Raw genomic sequence first — 21374 nt, forward strand, 5'->3', positions numbered from 1 at the left:
ACCCGCTTTTATTTCCTTCATTCTTCACATTGTCTTTATTAGTAAAGAAGTCAATCATCTGGTCCTGTTGATATTACTCTAGCGAAAAAAGGGATTGAATGACCTGACACTATTTTATGTATGATGGACATCTCAGGAAAATAAAGGGATTAGGAATGGAAAAGAATATACAGGAGAGTGGAAGTAGTCACGCTTCCTGCTTGGTCCCAGACTCAGCAAGATATTTAAGCACCTGCCTAACTTTAATCACATGAGTACCCCCCGTTTATTTCCACTCACATAGTCACTTAGAAATGATGCAGGAGGCTTAGTAAAAAATGTGCAGTTTGACTAGATCTTGAACTTCTAGAAATAATGGACAAACTCCTATTGCGGATACACAAATGGCAGTGTTCTATGATGTATAATTAAGTGAAATAGATACATTTTCACTTTATGAAAAGGCACAACATCACCTCTTCTACGTCTGTTAACTGCTCCCTACCCTGAGGGCTAAAAACTGTTTAAAAGAAAAAGCAGGAAAACTCAATATTCACATATTGTTCATTGACCTCATTCCTACAAGTGGATGAACTGTTTTTGATCAGACTTTCCAAAAAAGTTTCACCTGAGGTAGGCACAAAGCATGGAAAATTTCAGCCCTAAAGGTTAAAGTTTATCTTCTGAAAACTGGAAGTTATATCATTATAGTGTTAAGCAAACCTTAACTACAGGCATTACTACTTGTGTTGCTTGTACTCTTAAAGTTTAATAGTCAACACAACATTCTCTTTGTTTGCAGAAGGGTGGCATTTTCTGATGGGTGAGAGACAACTGTTAAAAATTGCTCTTCACTCGACTGAGGCTGAGAATCAGTGGGAGAATGCATCCTTCATAAACTGCAACTCCAGGACTGACAGGTGGAGGTGGGAAGAAATGCAAATTCAGATGGATGAGAGAAACCTCTCAGAGTTATATCATGCACACACACGTGCACATGCATACACACACACGCACACACTTCTTCCCCCCAACCTTGTTCTCTGGCCTGGTCTTGTTTCTGAACAGTGATAGAGAAACAACTCAAAAACAGCATCCGTTTGTGTGTTCTGCTCTGGCCCAGAGGCTGTATTTTCTAAGTCAAGTCTCTGCCATCCTTCAGAAGTTGGCTCGGGGTAGAGAACAGGTGTGTCAGTGGAGTAAGTTTTCATCCATGAGAATGTTCATCTTGGGGGGGGGGGGGGTTCACTTGACCTGTAGAGAAGATGGCTGCCCGACTCCAGGTCTCCTAAATCCCCGCATGCTAATCCTTGTCAATTAAGGGCTCATGGATACCTACACAATAACTTTCTGTCAGAAATGTACTAATTAAACAAGGGGGACCCTTTTTGTTGTGTTTTTATGGATCCTGCTGGGAAAAATAGAAACACCAAATAACCCAAGCCTGTCTCCAAAGAAAGAAGGCTGAGGAAATGAAGCAGCCTCTTTCACACAACTCGGCAGCTCTGAAGAACTTTCAAACTACCATATTTGATCCTTTATCTCAAGATATACATGAGCTCTCTAAAGATCCAGGAGAAGTCAAAGCTTGTTTCACCTATTTAGATAATGAACTATGAAAAACTGCCATAGAACTGGAGGAAGTTAGAACAGAGAATGCTTCCTTAAGGCACAGACTAACCAGTCTTGAGGAGAAACAAGAAGATCTTGAAAACCAATCATGCAGGAATAATTTGTGGTTACTGGGCATCTCTGAAGGGCTGGAAGGAAAAACATGATTAGTTTTCTCCAGACCATGCTCTCTGAGTTAGTGGAGATTGAAAGTGCCCATCAAGTGATAGGGGCCAGAAGGAGAGAGAACAATAATAACTCTTTAAATTGCTAAGATTTAATGACTAAGTTGATGTCTGCTGCTAGGCAAAAAGGGACTAGGGTATAGGGATTTTAAATTTTCTTTGTGTCCAGACTTCTCTGCAAATTTAACTAAGACAGCAGCATTTAATGGCATCAAATGAGCTCTTAGGGGGTCAGATATTAAATACAGCCTCAGATAGACTGTGATCTTCATAATGAAGTTGACAGACTCTGTGAAATACTTCAATATCCCATTGGATGCTTGGCAAATACAACGGGAATCAAGCCTAGATCTCGCTACCAGCGTGATCTTGGCACATGTAGGTATTTTGGTAAATACAGGTATATTTCTGGGGGATTCTTAATTTGTATTGTGTGTGGGGGAAGGGAGGGTCGGTGCAGGCATACACTGCCTAGAATCTGGACATGCCCATATCGGAAATCTGGACTGTTACAGGGATGGAGGGTAGTATGGGATGTTTTTGTTTTGTTTTTATGGAGAGGTACTTGGAGGCTGTCAATCTATTGGGCATCAACTAGCAGCTGAACAGTCACTGATTTTTCACGAGCTCTTTTTAAAGTTTTGTTCCTGGAATGCACAGTGGTATAATGAACTCCCCAGGAGAAGCAAAACTTTGAGACACTTTTCTTCAGGAGACCCGTTTAAGGAATAAAGATGCAGACAGAATTAAAAAACTGAGGGGGAACATGAATATCACTCCTTTTTCAACTCCAGATGAAGGAAAGTAGTGATATTAATCCACAAGAACCTCATTTTTCAATGTATTCTGTCATGAATCCGATGAAGTGAGCTGTAGCTCACGAAAAGCTTATGCTCAAATAAATTGGTTAGTCTCTAAGGTGCCACAAGTACTCCTTTTCTTTCTGTCATGAGTGGCTCCAGAAGGCAGATACATAATAATTGAAGGCATTTTCAATGCTAAAAGATTAATTTGGGGGAGTGTATGTAATCCTAGGGGTGAGAATGCACCCTTTATTGCAGAAAAAACAGACATTATTTCCAACAGAACTGATGTCCGAGTGGTACCAGGAGCAGATTGGAATGATGTCTTGGTTGATATTGTAGACAAATCTCTAAGCAAAAATCTCAGGCCTTTGCAAACTATCCATTACCCCTGCTGAAGGATAGTGGACAAATGGATGTTTGGAGATTGAAGCATCCTACAAAGCATAAATACACATTTCTCTATGGTTCATGCCTCCTATTCCAGATTAGATTTTTTCTCTGATCCCTCAGGTGCTATCTTGTAAAGGTGTAAATCAGTAATATTATCATCTCTGATCACCCGCCAATTTTCCTTTCACCTAGCTCTTGGTTATAGTGCTACAGGACCCTCGAGATGGAAGTTAAACACACATCTGCTTCGAGACCCTACATTTCTTTCCATGATTAAACCTCCATTACCAACTGGTTAAAAGAAAATACAAATACTGACTCCTCTACTACAACTTTATGGGATGTACCGGGGGTAAAAGAAATCTGGGAGGAGCTAAACATCTCCAGTTCCTCTGCCAGGTGCGATAATATCTGGCACGAGATATGAGAGCACCCCGTTCTCTGTTTTTGGCCCCCAAACCCCTCCTCCCCAGGGTGCTCCGAAAGGGCTGCGTTGTCTGACACAACGCCGGTCACTGAGTCGTTGCCGCCCTAGATTTGTTGTCTCTGCTGGAGACCGTGAATTGCATCCGCTCAGTCACCCGGCTAAAGAAACTCTGCCTCAAGGGTTTCCTGCAAGGCAATGGAGGTGGCTCGACATTTTTCTCTTTTAATTGCCTGACACCTTGCTGCCTTTGTCGGGGACGTGCAAGCTCAAGCGCCCCTCCTCCCTGCGCGAGGGAGCGGGCTTGGGGAGGGAGCCGACTTTCGATTTCCTGCAAAGGCCACACCTCCCCTGAGTCTCTCCCTCTCACCGCAGGCAGAGGGGCGGAGCCATTCGTGGGGATTTAAACCTGTAGCCTCTGCCCTTCTCCCCACTCGCGATCGCGCTCACGGTGGCATCGGCCAAGAGCTTCGGTCATGCAGGGAACTTTTATGGGCTAAACAATCCGCAGGCTGCCTGGTTCTGTTTTCCTTTGGCAACTCTTTAAAGAGTAAAAACCCTTGCCTCTCTCCAGTTACTGCCACAAGCAAAAGCTGAGAGACAGGCGTATCCTTTCCAACGTGGATCCCAGTGGATTTTGTGTTTATCAGCTGTTTTTTTGGCTACATCCGGAGCTGTTTGCACAGTACAGCGTGTCTTGGCTGGCTTTCTCTGGCGTGCTGAATACAGCTGGAGAATAAGAGCATATCTAACAAAATGCCAAGGGACAGCCCGACAGGCAGGCAACAAACCAGCAGCCAAATGAGTTTATTGTCACCACCTCCTCAACCAGCAGGAGCAACATCCTCAGCGTTGTTGTTGGTCCCAAAATCAAACTGCCACCCCAACTTCTTCAAGAAGCACCCCCAAGAAATCAGCCAGATAAACTGCAAAGAGAGCTCCCTAGCTGTCGTGGAGAGAAATGGGAGCATTCTCATTTTTGACAAAGAGGGTGAACACAGAAAACCGGGTGAGTATTTGTTTTTCAAACTCAAGGACCAGGTTTTGATCTGGTGTAAACTGCCATAGCTCCAGAGATGTCAGGGAGCTGCGCTGCTTTCCAGCAGCTTAGAATCTGGACCAATATAAGACATTTTCTTTTTTGTTGTCCTGTACCCAGATCTAACCCCTTTAGAGTTAAATGTGTGATAGAAATGGAAGGTGCCCCTGCTGTGATTCTGTAATACATTGATTTTACAGTGCATTAATATGTTTATATTCTTTCTCTTTACATTAAACTTATCACAGGAGACCAAGGTAATTTAGGACTTAGGTTGATTTTTCACAGGAAACTCCAAGTGGTTTGTGATTTGCCTACTCTTGCTGTTCAGAAGTCCAATTCCCAGGTCCCTGCTGCCACTCTTATTTCTTCCCTTCTCTTCTCTTCTCACTAGAGCAGTTTCCTTTCTCTGTGGTGCCAAGGACCAGTTTCGGTTTCCATTCCAGAGGCTGTGCGGAACATTACTCAGGGGCTTGTCAGGCTGCCTGCAGCTGCCAGGCAATGTTGGGTGAAGTGCAGGAGGCCAAAAAATGGGAATTTTGTTGTTATTATAGATACTTGACTCTCCTTGACTTTTCAGTGATCTGAGTGCCTTGGGCATGTAAATGTAAGCCCTAATCACTGGTTTCATGTTGATTTAGTTTAAGATAAATTTGAATGAGAGGACCATAACTTATGGCATAGTAACGTCTACGTGATAAGGCAAATGAAGGCACAGATTAGTAAAATGGTGTAAAGATCTGATGCGCACTTACTGGTATCTGAGATTCTGTTATATACTGTGAATGTTAAAGCTTCTGCACTAAAGCCCAATTTTAGATAAAAACTATTGACTTGGTTAGGTCCCAGCGTAATCATATTCCCCTTTTCACCCTTCTGAGCAGATTTCTTTGGAAGGAAAAGAACAAACAAACACAAACTCCTGTGTGCAGGAGTCCAAGTCTAATAAGAATGAAGTTCAAGGGCTTTAGTGGGACACTTCTACTTTGGTAATGGAATAGAGTCTGTGAGAAGGGGACCTATAGGGTAGAAAAATCTAATTTAAAGGGACGGTGGCTAATTTTTGCCTCCCTTTTTGATACTGTTGAAGAAGAAGAAGAGTTACAAAATCTAAGCTGACCAGAAATGCTTTGATGATTTCTTTTGCTGTTGCACTAATACAGGTTTTAATTTATGGATGTAACCCTTTCCCTCCAGGACGGTGAACCCCAGCAGGCATGAGATCCAGACAGACAAAATACAACAGTGAAACTGACTAGTTTGTTTTCCATTGTCTAGACCCAGGGATGTGCAATAAAGACAAACAGCCAGAAAAAATAGTGGCAAGCAACTTAGAGTGGTTTAAAACTCTCCTTCATTTGTAATAATCCGCTGGGCTGACTTTCAGAAGAACTGAGCACTCACAGCTCTTGCTGAAGGAGATCTGGGTGCTCAGCACCTCTGAAAATCCGATCATAATTTATTATTAGTCAAGCCACATTCCACTGCATTTGGGAGACTGGAAGCGAAGTGGTCCTGCGTGGGTTCCATAAGCCACAGAACTGAGCTCTGCAAGTGTTTCTTTCTCTATGGGAAGTTGTGGAGGCTCGGACAGTGGGTGTACAAACACCACCACGTGGAGGGGGGAGGAGTAAGGTTTGACCATTCCTGAAACCTGTGGCCCACACCAGAGCCGTAACTAGCTATTCTTGCGCCCGAGGCAAGAATATAAGACTGCGTCCATGTCGGCGGCATTACGAAGTGTGGGGCCCGATTCGAAGGACCCTCGCCGCCAAAATGCCGCTGAAGACGGCGGCGGTGACTGGCCTGCCGGGGAGTTTTCTGTGCCCCTCAGCTTTGCGCGCCCGAGGCAAGTGCCTCACTCGCCTCGTCCTTGTTACGGCGATGCTACTATATCCAGGTCATCTGGGTGCTCTGCAGGCCACCTAGGAGAGAATTGTGTGCCTGAGAGAGGCCACATACCAGTACATGCATATGTGCAAAGCTTTGTGCTGAGGAGCAGAAACTCATTCTGTGATGCGTTAACAGAGAGTGAAGTTGCTGAGTAGCTTTTAATATGTTCAATGTCTCAAAATGATTGTGGGTTTCTGTCTTGATTTACTCTGCAGAATACGTGACTTTAGGACCGAACATGAGGGGGCATTCCTTGGACTGTGGAGCAGCATATATGCTCATTCTCACCTCAGAAGGAAAACTTTTTGAGCGGAGCATTTCAGCCACAGCTGATAAGTCAAAGATAAGGTGGGAAATGTCTCAGTGGATGATGATGATGGTGGTTAGAGAGTGAGACCAAGCTGTAGCTCACGAAAGCTTATGCTCAAATAAATTTGTTAGTCTCTAAGGTGCAACAAGTACTCCTTTTCTTTTTGCGAATACAGACAAACAGGGCTGCTACTCTGAAACAAGTTCAGAGAGTGACCAAAAAAGGGGGGAAGTTGGTCCAGAGCTGTGGGTCAAATAATGAACTTAAGCGGAGAAAGATCTGGGCTGAAGTGGCCCAAAATAAGGGTAAATGATTGATTGAGAGGAGAGGGGACAGCTTAGCATCAGTCAGGGCAGGAAATGTGGGGCCAAGTGTAACTGACAGCCAGCTAGAGAGAGCAGGGAGAGAGATAAGAAGGATGAAATGGTCGTCAGAGGAGGAAAGATGAGGGAGGTCCTGAAATAATAACAGGGCAAGAGAAGGAACGCATCCATCACTGTTGCCCCAGCCACTGGGAAGGGAAGTAGGGAATGGTTGTAGTAGGCCAATGGTGCACAGTGGCAGAGACTGAAATAGGGGGGTATTTTGGAGAGATGTTTCCCCTTTGCGTAGGGAAGAAAGAGTTGGTTTGTTTTTTTTTTCAACCAAAGAAAAGATGGGTCTAAAAGGTAAGTTAGGGCGTAGCTTTGTGTATACAGAAAGCATGGTCAATGCCCTGAAAGACCAACTGTGCTGGAACAAGGCTTGTCGTGCATTGAACGTGTCTGAGGATAGCAGTACTTACAAGCAGCATGTGATTGCCTGCCTGTTTCTCCTAACGATGACAGAAAAATGCATCCTACAGCAATGGACTGAGAGGTGCTCCCATTGTAAAGGAGGGGAATGGAGCAGAGTCAGGTTTGGAGCCTACTTTGTTTGTTTGTTTTTAACTCAGCAACAAATAGACAATTGAGGATTGTTAATAGCACCGGACTAAATGGACTATCTGAGCACCAGATTCCCTTAGCATCAAGCAGTACCTTATTCCATGAGCCCCGCTGGTCTCAGTGGGACTACTTGTGGAGTAGAGGTACTCCTCAGTGTGGTGAGGGTGGGGCCCAAAGTGACCATGGAGCATCTGACTGCACTGTATAAATTGACTCCCCCACTGACCTACAGGAAGCGCATAAGTACACTGCCATCACCTTTGTGATGTTGTGTTCTGTAACCTTGCCCCAGTCAGACTTTAAACAATATGTAAATATAAGGCCTGATCCTACTCTAGTTTACGCTGGTCTCAATCAAGATCAGCTCAGCTGAATGTGCAAAGCTACACCTGGGCAGAAGGTTAGAATCAAGACTATACAACATTTAAGTGTGCTGAAGGTGGTAGAACAGGATAAAAATAGATTCTCAAGCAGGCTCTTCTTGGATTAAGATTAGAATAATTTATGTTAGATTCACAGCACTTCATGTGTTGTTTTGTTTTTTTTTCCAGACTGCTGAAAGAATTAAGAGACAAATACATTGTCCAAATCGCATGTGGGGACCATCATTCCATGGCACTGTCTAAAGGTATTCTCCTTGTTTAGAGTTTTCTCTAAATTATTAAATCGGAGTATTGCAACCCTCTCCTCAAGAGCTAAAATTTTAAGTATCACAATTAGTTAATGGCATTATTATGAAAAGGTAAATACTGGATAGGAAACTCTTTTCACAAGGGCCGGAAAGGAAGAGTGGTCCAGTGGTTATGGGACCATGTAAATACCTAGGACAGATATAACTCTCACTATATTTACATGAATTTGTTAACCTGTATATCTCAAATCGCGCTCTTCTCTGAATGCGCATACTCGTTTTCTCCAAATGACAGAATGTGTTAATTTAACATTAGATAAAAGAGAATGGGGCTATTGTCATACTGCTTCCTATCACATTTCTTTCTGTCACTTGTTCCTGGAAATAAAAAAAAAGCTCCTACTCTGAGCCATAATTCATTCTTCATATTAAAATTGTGTGAATCATTTATTTATTTCTATAAATGTCAAAATTATTCATTCAGGTTTTTCACTTTTTAAAATACTGAATGTATAGAAGTGCCACTTTTCCATTAAAATTGTTTAAGAAAGCTACTCATTATGTCTTTGATGAAGCTATTCCAGAGCAGGGATTACAGGATTGGATCCTTAGTAGATAGCAGAGGGCAGCTACATTAAGTAGACTAAGCATAGGGCTAGGAGTAAGGAGATCCTTGGTTTATTCCTGACTCTGCCAGTGAGTCACTGTGTGCCCTTGGACAAGTTACTGAACTTTACTCTCTCTCTTTCCACATATATAAAATGGGGGCGATAAAATGCTTTGAGATCTATGGATGAAAGGTCTATGAATTGCGGATTGGCAGGGAGGGTTACGACCCATCACAACTTTAGGGCACTCTCTTGATTTTCACAAATCAGAACCAGATCCAGCGAGTCCTGAACTGATTTATTGTCCCCATTTTGGCAACACTGCTTTTTTACAGCCTGACACCTTTATCAGCATGTGATGACATCATTTGATAATGTGATGATGTAATGTAATCATGCACTGATAAAACACTATGGAGCAAAGGTAGAGAAGGCTGGGTTTGGGACCACCTCCTCCAGCTGCTCCCAAGGCTAACCTCGCTATGGGCCTCTGAAAGCCAGTGCTGAGGCATCCAGGGTCTCTGCCATTACTGAGTCTTAACTGGGTCTCAAATCATATATAAAGAAGTTAGGCTCAATCTTTGGGTCCCTGGTGTGAAAGTATGAGGGCCCATTAGGTGGAAACCTGTATGTTTGAAACTGTCATGTGTTTTTTTTTCTCTTTCTTGTGTTAAGGTGGTGAGCTTTTTACCTGGGGACAGAACTCGCACGGTCAGCTTGGAGTGGGGAACCAGATTGACTTTACCCACAAACCACAACTGGTGCAGGAACTCAGAGGCATCCCACTGGCTCAGATTGCTGCAGGAGGAACTCACAGCCTTGCCCTGTCGCTCTCTGGAGCCGTTTACTCATGGGGGAAGAACGATTTTGGGCAGCTGGGACTTGGAGACACAGAAAGTAAGGAAAGACACAGAGCAGCATAAAAATTAGGTGGGGAGGATATTTTCCTAACAGAGGAGCTTGACACAGACACAGAAACTATTAAGGATGTCAACGACCATCAGAGCAATGATATCTGACAATGTCTCTGGGAACAGCAAATGCAGATAGATTGGTGTTCCACTTACTAGTTTGCCCTGATCAGCTACTGCCCATGGAAAAACCAGTTGGAACAAGGGAGTCTGGTGTTTTACTTCCAGAGGACTAATCAATCATTTTACACTCCCTCCCAGATAGCATGGGCTCATAAAATGCTCAGGCCTCTGAGTTCTCTCCCTGATCGCATTATGCTCTGCCGGTAGTTTGCAGCAAGGAAGTACATGTTCTTATACTTACCTCCCTCCTTCAATTTTCTGTTCCATAGATTTTATATGTACAAGGTGAGGGAAAATTAGATATCCAGATGTGGAAATGTTGGTCGATTTTTAAACTAGGATCATAAATTCATAGCTAAATATATATGGCCTGATTTCCAGAGGTACTGAACACCCACAAATCCCACAAAAGTCAATGGGAACTGCAGGTGCTCAGCATCTTTGAAAATCAGGCTACTTATCTAGGTGCATAAATATGGATTTAAGAACCTAATTTAAGGCCCTCAGGTTTGAATATTGGCTCAAGTTTTATTCCTAGCTCTAACTACATAAATATGTAAAACAACCAAATAAACAAACTTGCCAAGGTATTATGAAGCATTATGCATTGTAACGGAAGGTGAATAAGCCTTGTAAGCAAGTTCTATATACAGGGGAAAGGCTTTTTTTTAAGAAGTCATTCCAAGGATGGCTATAAGTATTTTTCTAGACCTGTATTTGCTTTAGACTTACCAAAGTTGTCAATCGACACTGTGTTTTTTCTTTTCAGACAAATATTACCCTTCATACATTAGAGCCCTAGAACATAAGAAGACTGTGTATATCTCATGTGGTGGAGAGCACACTGCCGTTCTCTCACAGGTTTGGTTGAATTTGAATTCATTCACTTCACAGAGCGCAAGGGAAGTTTAGTCCAACAAAGATGATACACTAACTGCTAGAGTGTTGATTCCCTGTATGGGCAATATTTACATTTATGGGAATGTGAAGCTGGCCCCTGGCACTTGCTAACTTGAGTTTTTTTGTAGGACCATAGTCTACTTAAATTCCTGCAGAACATTAAATGAGTTGTTGTTCTCATTCAGCCGTGGGTTATCAAAGAACCGAAGGGACATTCCAGTAGTGTCTGGCAGAAGCTGAAACTTTGAACCCAAGTACATGGGGACTGGATGTCTCAAGGCACTGTTAACAACACGCAGTTAAACTGTCAATGAAGACCAAACATTATTACTTTTTGATGGTTTTTATAGTGTCCTCACTGACTGAGAACAACAACAACTTATTTACTAGGTTTACTCACATGAATAAAGCCCTTAAGCAATAGGACTATTCTCAGGAGTAAAGTTACTCACATGTATAGGTAATGCAGGATCAGGCCTTACATTAGCATTATTCCATTTGTATTTGCATCACCCATTCCCTGATCTATGGTCTATAGCATGTTCTTACATGTATGTAGTATAGTTGGTCCCAGGATATTAGAGAGACAAGGTGGGTGAGGTAACATCTTCTGTTGGACCAACTGCTCAAAAGCTTGTCTCTTTTGCCAGCAGAAGCTGGTCCAACAGAAGATATTACCTCACCCACCTTGTCTCTCTAATGTCTTATATGGATAATCAACAGGACTATCCATGTGAGTGAAGTTGTGTAAGCATTCGCGGGATCTGGCCCATAGTTGGCAATTACCATTTTTTAATAGTGTGTGCTATTTTGAGATTACATGACCCTTATGAGTGTTTGTCCTTCTCCAAGGATGGGCTGGTGTGTACCTTTGGAGCTGGAGATTATGGGCAGCTTGGTCACAACTCCACCCAGAATGAGTTGATACCTCGTATTGTGGCTGAGCTCTTTGGAGCAAGGGTGTCTCAGATAGCATGCGGAAGGTAGGAAATGGCAATGCCTTTGAAGCTTTATAATGACAAAGAGATTACTTTGCGGAGCTTTTGGGAAGCACTGGAGGATGGAAAAGAAAATCTCTAAATTACTTTTTTCAGATCCCCTTATTTTAGCAGCTCACAGCTGATAGAATATTGACCAGACACACATTTTATTTATTAACTTTTCCACACACAGACCCTGCCCTGCATTGAGCTTCATGAGGACAAAGTCCCGCTCCAATGGAGTGAGCAGATTTTAAAATTGTACTGTACCCATAATCCCTGGCTGCTCTCACCAGGTGATGAAGAATATATACATGTGTCAAACAGAAAAAGACCATCAAGTTACCTAACAGGGACGAAATCTACCAAAATTTCCAGTCAATCCCTGTACAACATGGGAAAATGGTGGTTCCTTACAATATAACTGTGAATGATGGAAACTATGAAATTATATTGAAATTAAACTATGAACATATATAAACTATATATATATAAACTATTATATTATATTAATATAATATATTTATTATATTAACAGCCTGATACAATGTCCATTGATATCAACAGAAAATCTCCTGTTGACTCCTGTTGGCTTTGGATCAGATCTAAAACCACGGAAAATATTTATGCTTGCCAAATGGAAAAATATCAACGCAGAACACTTTATTGTTTGTAATTCTCACTGGTTCAAAATTAGAAAATAAAGAGCTATCTGGAATCAGTGTAACAGTGCTCCTTTAACTAAAGATGCATACTTTGTTCTTTCAGTTCTGCATGCTTATTGTAAGGAGCGCCCTACAAATTTGACTGGAGGTCTTCTGTAGCATGGTTCTTAGTAACTTTAATGGGAAGCATCCCCATGTACTGCTCTGAAAATGTGCCTATCTGTATTATCCTAACTAGCTCAACGGCACTCTTATGTGGTCCATTTTCCTTTTCTGAACAGGTGGCACACGCTTGTCTATGTCCCCTCCTTGGGAAAAGTCTATTCATTTGGTTGTGGAGCAGAAGGACAGCTGGGCAATGGTGACACATCTAATCAGTTGATACCACTGCCTGTTGAATTACCTTCAGATTGGGTGAATGGTGGAAAACTCAACCCAGGTAATTTGCACAGTAGATCTTTTTGAGCTGTACTTTGTTATTTTAGATCCAAACTAGGTAGGAGTTTGTTTTTTAAAATGAAAAACACATTTTGTTTAACGAGGGGCGTGACAAGAGCGTGGGTGAAGAGGGCTGGGAACAAGAAGATTTGTCCCTAAACATTGGACAGCCTGAAGGCAATTGAGACAATTGACCTTACAAACACTTGAGAAGAACTAAGTAGATATCTGTGTGGGGAACCTCCTGCCAGGACAAAGTCACTAACTGCTATCTTCGCCTTCAAATTGGGCAAACTCATGAGAATCACACTCACTTCCAAAGGCAAAACTTACCATCTTTCTCCCTAGCCTGAATAAATGAGTGGTTTCCCTGATGACTAATGTACTAGAAGACTCTGAGGGAAAACAGTCCTGCAGGGTTTCTTAGCCTGAAGCAACAGTTGCCCTGGTATCTTCTTTACCTCTCAGCCTGCACCCTAAATAAGCTGTCACAGGGTAACTGTCCCCTCTAAAGGGAGATGGGGGCCAGACACACCTGTGCCACCATAATTAGCTGCTTCCCACCCTGAGGGGGCAGGACTAAGGAGAGGTCAAGTGATAGATTTGTGAACACCTGGTCCTTTTAAAGGGGCTGTGTGAGATCAGTCTGAGTTGGAACCACAGGGAGTTGGCTCCTGAGGAAGGCCCTGAACTGAGGTTTGGGGGGAAATGGTACTCCAGGGGAGCAAGCCTAGGGGCCGAGTGCTCTATCCCAGAGGCAGCTATATTCTCCAAAGTTAGCCCAGAAAGGGGCTGGGAATGGGGCCAGGAGGGCGTTGCTGAAGGGCAGCCCTGAAGGGCAGAAGCCCTTTTGCTTCTTTGGGAGTTTTTAGTTTGAACTTTTGCTACCCGGGAACAAGTTAAGTTTGTTTGTCACTTGGCCAGATGGTTAAGTCACATCTCCATCACAGCCAGGTGTCTGGAAAGCCACAGAGACAACCTTTGGGAAGGAAACTGTGGCAGGGAGTGCTGGCTACACCACAGGGAGCCAGCAGGGGGTGTTACTGAGCAGCCATGGCATAGATGTTAAGGGTCAACTGTGGATTCTGGTATCTCTGTACCTTTCTCCTCTTCAGGCAATGTACTGCAGGCTACTCTTACTGCTGTGCTGTTCAATCTATTTAATTGTCTCAGTTGCCTCTTCTCTGATCCAGTGCAATTGTAGAAAGAACATCATGCCTTAAAGGGTTGCTTAATAGCTACTTACTTCATTGTACCTACTGCTGGTCAGCTAGATGGGCTGTGCATTCTCATTTGTTGGATTTTTTTTAAAAAAATTAAGTCATTTTAAATTACTTCACACCTTATTCTGAAACTCAGATTTAAACCTCTTCAATTAGTCTTGTCCATGAGGCATTGACTGAGTCTAGTAACGTTAGAGATGTGGAAACCAAGCTAGTGAAGAGCCATCAACTCTGGTGCCAAACTCAATTTTAATGAATAGGACAGCATGGTCTTCTCAACAGCAGACCCTGGCCATAACTAGGCAGTTCTGAAGAGGACTATAACAATAGTTTTTCAGGGTTGTCCTCCATGCTCCTGGGTTTGTAGCTGCTCAGAGCATCTGGGATGTATCCAGATCTCTCTCATATATTGGTTAAACATGCAGTGAGATTGAGGGCAGATCAAAATTAGCTTCTTCTTCCTTTTTTATATTCCCTTATGAAAAAAGTACCATATTACAAAGTTACAGTTGGAAACCATTATATCACACTTTTCTAACAACAAAGTAAGTACGAGTAACAAAGGAAAATATGGAAAATAACGAGGAACACTAGCTAGATAGCACCACAAAAACTGTACAGTAATCAACTACCGAAACAGACTCCCTCTTTATGGGCTTATTATAACCTTAAGGTGACTCAGGTTAACCTGCAGTGGACAGCCTTTACCCTTCTCAGAAATGGGGTTCCTCTGGGTTTTGTATTTAGGAGACTGTGACTTTCCTTGGGTCTCTTTAGGTTTGATAACCACTAGAATCCCACTCATCTGTGGAAGGAGCTCTGTCTCCGTTTTGCAGATCCGGAACCAAGACCTTCCATGAACTAGAAACAAACACAGCTCCCTTCAGCGGGGGCTTCTCCACAGCAGGCTTCTTCCTGCCCACCAGAAGATGCAGGAACTTGCATGCTGCTTTTAGATTGGCCAGCCACCCTCTTCCAGTGTCCCCATGCTGCTTGCTGATCCCATCATAGATATACATTTACTGCTTCATCATGATAAATAAATGTTATATAGAATCACTTCTGGGGCTGGGAGCTTTTGATGAGGTTTTTAAGGTTTGTTTTTATATGCCTTGTCCATGCACTGAACTTTCAAAAGATAAGGGATTGTTCTTTGGCTCATCCTTTTCTTCTTTATCCCTTCACAGGAAACAGTACCTCCAAAAAGATGATTAAAATTATTGCAGGAGGAAACCAAAGCATTGTGCTTTGCTTGAAGAAAAAGGTATGTGAAGTATCTGACATGTTTTTAACAATGTAGTTCCTGGCCAAGGCTTCTGCTTTGCTGCTGTTGAGCCACATATGAATTTGGATTTGCCATCTAGCCCCATAATAGGTTTTTCTTCCAAAATCACAGCACTCTCCACACCTCCCATCATCTCTTCACTGAGACCAAATTGTGTTAGAAAAGCAAATCTCTTTCTCTCTCATGACATCATTTCTGTATTTTATGCTTGTGGTATTGTCTACTGCAGGGGTGGGAAAACATTTTGGCCGAAGGGCCACATCTGGGTGGGGAAATTGCTTGCAGGGCCATGAGTGTAGGGCTGGAGCAGGGCGTTGGGGTGCAGGAGGGAGTGCAGGGTGTGGGAGAGGGTGTGGTGTTCAGGAAGGGGCTCAGGGAAAGGGGTTGGGGTGCAGGAGGGCGCTGGGGTGTAGGCAGGGGGCTGGGATGCAGGGAGTTGGGGTGCAGGAGGGGTTTGGGCTCTGGCCCGGCACCTCTTACCTGGAGTGGCTCCGGGGTGGAAGCGGCATGCACCGGGGCCAGGGCAGGCTCCCTGCCTGCCCCGGCCCCAGCCCCGCACCACTCTGGGAAGCGGCCAGCGCTATGTCCCTGCGGCCCCTGCAGGAGGGGGAGCATAGAACTGTGCACGCTACCCTTGCCTATGGGTGCCTCCCCCGAAGCTCCCATTGGCCGCAGTTCCCCATGCCTGGCCAATGGGAGCTTCGGGGGAGGTACCCACAGGCAAGAGCAGTGCGCGGAGCTCTCTGCCCCCACTCCCGCAGGGGCTGCAGGGACGTGGTGCTGGCCACTTCCCGGAGTGGAGCAGTGGCCGTGCTGCAGGCTGGATCCAAAGCCCTGAGGGGCCGGATCTGGCCCACGGGCCGTAGTTTGCCCACCCCTGGTCTACTGATTGGAAGCCCATTTGTTCACTCCCAGTTTGGCCCACAGAAGGCTGTGATCCTCGCAAACCAGAGTCTCATATACTGGGCTTCTAACCTCATTAACATTCTTGCCCCTTTTATACAGAATCCATATATTACTTTGAACGGAACTGCCATAGTGGAAGACAAAGAGGTGGATAAATGGATTTCTAATTCGGATCCTAAACAGAGGGAGAATATAAAGAAGTAAGTCAGATCCCTGGTGGGTTTTTCCATTAATACTGTAAACTCTAAACCTTCAAAACACTGTATTTTCTTGGTACAGTTCTTCCCTTTCAAAAAATCTTGCAGGGAGTGCAATTAAAAGGAGTATGGCAGAGATGCAGAATTGGATATTTGCTTGTTTGCTGTTTTGAGACTCAGTCCAGCGTGCTTTACTTCGTCTTTGCTCAGGCAAAACTCACATTAGTGAAGTAAGGGCCCTCGTGTTTGGCCCTTGGTCACTATTTTCTTGTGAAGAGATGGAAGTGGACATCTCCATCCTTAGAGGTTTTTAAGGTCCTGCTTGAGAAAGCCCTGGCTGAGATGATTTAGTTGGTCTTGGTCCTGCTTTGAGCAGGGGGTTGGACTAGATGACCTCCTGAGGTCCCTTCCAACCCTAATCTTCTATGATTCTATGATTTCACAAGTACAGAGGTTGAGACACACCGGCCAGCTTTAGGAGCGTGTCCTCCTCTTATTGCAAATATATCATTGCCACTAGTGTTATTGGGAGTTAAAAAGCACACATCCAGGGGGAGACTGAACCCCAAAGAGTGGTGGCCTTAAAACAAAAGAGCCCGATGAAAGTCCATTGAGCAGCATGGCTGGAATTTTCAGAAAGACTCAGCATTCACAATTGGTGTCCAATTTTCAGAAATGCTCAGCTCTCTTTTAGGCACAGAAAGAAGTGGGCCGATTTTCATAACTTGGTACATTGGAATGCTGAACACTTCTGAAAATCTCGCCTTTTTGAGGTGCCTGAAAGGGAGCTGACTTTCTTTCGGGAAATCTGGCCCCAATTACACATGCTGAGTACTTCAAAAACTGGCTCTTTTGAAAGTCTATCCCCACATGGCTAATTTGGAGCTCAGTGATTTTCCAAGTATTTTCAATCTAAGGCAGTGGTTCTCAACTGTGGCCCACCACTTGTTCAGGGAAAGCTCCTGGCGCGCCAGGCCAGTTTGTTTACCTGCCGCGTCTGCAGGTTTGGCCGATCGCGGCTCCCCCTGGCCAATGGGGGCTTCGGGAAGGGTGGCCAGCACGTCCCTCAGCCCACACCACTTTCTGCAGCCCCCATTGGCCCAGAGTGGCGAACCGCAGCCAGTGGGAGCCGTGATTGGCCGAACCTGAGGACGCAGCAGGTAAACAAACCAGCCCGGCACGCCAGGGGCTTTCCCTGAGCAAGCGGTGGACCAGAGTTGAGAACCAGTGATCTAAGGAAAGTGGCATTTAGAACAACTGGCCTCTTTAAATCACAAACCAATTTGTGCACATCTTTGCTGTTTGTTCAGACTGAATAGCTCTTGCTGCTTTTTTTTGTTGGAATGATTAATTCTGGGTTGTTTTTTGTTGTTCTTTTAAATTAACAGGAATATTCATCTGATCTTTTCATCTGTGGCTTGTGTCAATGGAAGTTTCTTGGACAAAAGGTAGAGTGCACTAATTTGAAAACAAAATAGTACATCCACTGTGTATAAATTGGTCAGAAATTAGCTCCATTACAAAGAATGTAGAGATTGATAGGATGATCTGGATTTGTAAAATACAAGTCTGTAGAATATTTTTCAAGAAAAGGCTAAAATTCTCCTCTGATCCACATAATAGATCTTGACCAAGATTTTAAAAAATGAGTGCCTAAAATTAAGCTTCTAAATTCACATTTTGGCACTTAAATAAGTGGTCTGATTTTCAAAGGTGCTGAGCAAACCCAGGTCCCATTGAGGTCAATGGGAACTAGGGGTGCTCAGCACTCTTTCAAAATCTAATCACTTTGTTGCCTAATATGGACACTTGAGCCAAGACTTAGGCATCCAAGTTTGAAAATTTGTCTCCTGGTCTCCAAAACTCTGCTCTCCTTTCATGCTCCCATCTCCCACTAAATGGGTATTTTACATATGTAGAGAGGGCAGAGGATCTGAGCAGAGGTTTATCACATGGATATGAGCAAAGCACTTTACCCAAAATGAAGATCGGACAGGTTTGTCACATATTAACATTTACTGTTGTTAATGAACTTACATTTATACAGCATCTTGTACCCAGAAAGATTCCAAATCATTTCACAAATGTTACTTTACCCAGCGCTGAAATGCAACCACTTCTAGGGTAGAATATGGCAAGCAGCTGATTAACAACACACAGCCACGCTATGTGAAAGTTTAGAACAGGAAGTACGGAATAGCATTCAACTGATGCTGCAGTGCAATTTCTTGGTAGGCAGAATATAATTATATTAATTGGAATTAGGGTTTAGCATTTCTCAGAATGTACATTCCCTTCATACCCAGGGATTGTTAAAATGCGTCAAAGTTTAGCCAGAAATACACAGCAGAGGAGCAGATCTTTCACATCCCTGATTTTTCTTCCCTTCCAGTAGAGACAAACATTTCAGAACCTCCAAAGAAATCTCAGGCGTAGATATGTCAGCAGTGCTTCTTTTTTATGAGAAGATGAACAAGAAACCAAAAGGCTTGCAGGAGGTAAGAAGTGGTGTAGAAATGATACTTGTTACACTGATACTCAGTAGCTTTGGATCATCGCATTTTTTTCCACAAAGGGATGCTGACAAAATGTAGGTCTGGGTTTTTCAAGTGCTTTATAGACCCTAACATAAACAGGAAAAAAACAAATCTACTACCTCTCAGAGCTGCTTCCAGTGGAGCAAAGAGTTTTGTTTGCTGTTATTTCTTTGTATTAAATTAGGAGTTGCCAAGATATTATGGCAATGAAGGCCATATAATGACTGAGGTTGACCTAATGTTTTCATGGTATTTTTGTTTTGTGTTTTGTTTTAAGCTTGTTTTCCTAATTCAAACTCTCCCTGATAGAGCAACAGAAACAGAAAGGGAAACTGACAAAGTGAAATTGATCAATATCTGCAAAATGGTGGTGCAGAAGGTGTGCATTGTGCTAGGCACTGTACAAACACAGGGTGCGAGATGGTGCTTGTCTCAAAGAGCTTACAGTCTCTAAATTGGCAGGCATCTGGACAAGGGTGGAAGAATTATTATTATCCTAATTTTAGAGATCGGGAATATGAGGCACTGACAGATTAAGTGATTTGCCTAAAGTCGCACAGGAAATCTGTGGCAGAGTCACGAATTGAACCCAGATCTCCTGAGTCCCACTTCAGCGTATGAAAGAAGATGGTCCGTGAACATGGGAATTCTATATTGGTCTTGCTGCTATAAGTAATAAATTATTATGGCAAAACTCAGCTGCATTTTTTAATTTCTCTTGTCCCCTCTCTCCCTCAATCCGCCAGGTGATCTCTGCAGTTGAGAAATTGCTGTCATCACTGTCTTCCTCTCCCAGCTCACCTGAAGCTCTCAGGATCTACCTGATCATTCCTGTCCTTTTACGGGGACAGGATAACGTGTCTAACCGTCTTCTTGATCGGCTAGCGGAAGCCATCCTGAGTCTCCAACAAAAAGACCTGAAAGTTCTTGGTAAGGTCTGATAGCAGTACAGCTGGATCACCTGAGTTCTTCAGCACGTTCTGGGGAGGGAGGAGGGAAATACTCCCATTGACTTCAGTGGGGCCAGGATTTCACCCCAGATATTTTCTACAATGGAAAAGGGTTTTGACAAGCTGGTTATGTAGAAAGACATGCTAAGGGATAACTTGTCTGAAGCAGTCTACAGATAAAAGCATTATATGAGTTTGAGATTTACTAGTTTAGTTTAATACCAGTGCTTTATTCGGTTCATTTGAAAACAAAACGAACTGCTGTTTGTCCAAAGGACAGATCTTACTAAGAACTATTTGTATGTTGTCTAAGGTAGAGATGTCAACAGTTGTTTTCTTTACAGAATCCCTGTGGTCAAATCTAGAAATATCTTTTTTCAAGGACCTAGTGAGCACGTATCAAAGGGTTTCCAGAATCAATCTACTTAATTTCATCATGCAAGTCAGAAACTCTGAAGAAGTTACCTGTGAACCGCACTTGAATAGGACTTTGAAAATGCTGCAGATTCTTTACCAGGTAGAAAAGCAGTTGACTCTGGTGGGTTAGAAAATACACATATGATTAGAATATTTTTTCATGTATTTATTTCTTGAATTTACGAATACGTGGCTTTTATACCTGAGGTACAATTGCTGATTACAGAGCAGTATGCACTTTGTCCCATCAGTGCTAAGAGAATGGAACTGTAATGTCAGATCATTGTTGCTTTGCCCCATTACCAGGCCCTATTGGTCCACTACACAAGAATAACCTGCAAAGGGGTCTGCAATCAGTGAGTCTGAACTCTATTTCCCTCTTATTCTTCCATTAGGGGACTGCCCCATGTCTTGTGGGCCCCATCCCAGGGGCAGGTTGAAATGTGAGTGTGATGTTTGCTGATTGCACTCTAATGCTGCAGAAGTTTTTTCACACTGATCAGCTGCTCTGAGGTCATAATAAGTTGAATCCTCTGGAGAGCTAGGGGTTCTCTCCCCTTTTATTACTGTCCTGGACGTGCAGCATCACAATTCCACCCCCTTTTCCTGTTTCATTCACCACTTTCTTAACTCTCTCTCAACAAGCCCGTGCACCAGTTCTGGACACGTGACTTTCTGACCACCCCCACTGGATTTGCCCCGGCATTGGCTTAGGATTTGGGGGCAGATGGGAAGTTGGAGGGAACTGGAGTAAACTTACACACGGATTATTGGGCCTTAAATCATGGGGACCCTAAGCTATTGTCTTTGCTGGAAGCCCTGGATTTGTTTGAATTAGCTCTGCTTATTTTTATTTACTGACCTGATTAGAATCTGTTTCTTTTCTGATTCCTCCCCGTCTCCCCATATTTGCCACTTCTAAGTAAAAGGCCTTTCTTTGTCGCTCTCATCCCCGTTTGGTAGAATTTTCTCCCTTGGGTAATCTACACTGCAAGTTCATTATGTCATTCTAAGACAGGGCATAATACAAAGGGCCTGAT

The 21374-nt window shown here is 43.4% G+C and overlaps 1 protein-coding gene across 1 annotated transcript in view; it reads left to right on the plus strand.

The window, feature by feature from the left end:
- The first annotated feature begins 3829 nt into the window (after positions 1-3829).
- LOC140910225 (E3 ISG15--protein ligase HERC5) overlaps positions 3830-21374 on the plus strand; it is a 46477-nt gene continuing 28932 nt past the window's right edge. Inside the window, exons 1-13 of the mRNA XM_073340678.2 lie at positions 3830-4404; positions 6543-6675; positions 8115-8191; positions 9478-9699; positions 10606-10697; positions 11589-11719; positions 12663-12820; positions 15230-15306; positions 16333-16433; positions 17819-17878; positions 18823-18928; positions 19714-19897; positions 20262-20434. Of these exons, the coding sequence (XP_073196779.1) occupies positions 4152-4404; positions 6543-6675; positions 8115-8191; positions 9478-9699; positions 10606-10697; positions 11589-11719; positions 12663-12820; positions 15230-15306; positions 16333-16433; positions 17819-17878; positions 18823-18928; positions 19714-19897; positions 20262-20434 (1767 nt within the window). The 5' untranslated portion in view covers positions 3830-4151. The remainder of the gene's footprint in view (positions 4405-6542; positions 6676-8114; positions 8192-9477; positions 9700-10605; positions 10698-11588; positions 11720-12662; positions 12821-15229; positions 15307-16332; positions 16434-17818; positions 17879-18822; positions 18929-19713; positions 19898-20261; positions 20435-21374) is intronic.

This window comes from Lepidochelys kempii, chromosome 4 (genome assembly GCF_965140285.1).
Source record: "Lepidochelys kempii isolate rLepKem1 chromosome 4, rLepKem1.hap1, whole genome shotgun sequence".
Lineage (NCBI taxonomy): Eukaryota > Metazoa > Chordata > Testudines > Cheloniidae > Lepidochelys > Lepidochelys kempii.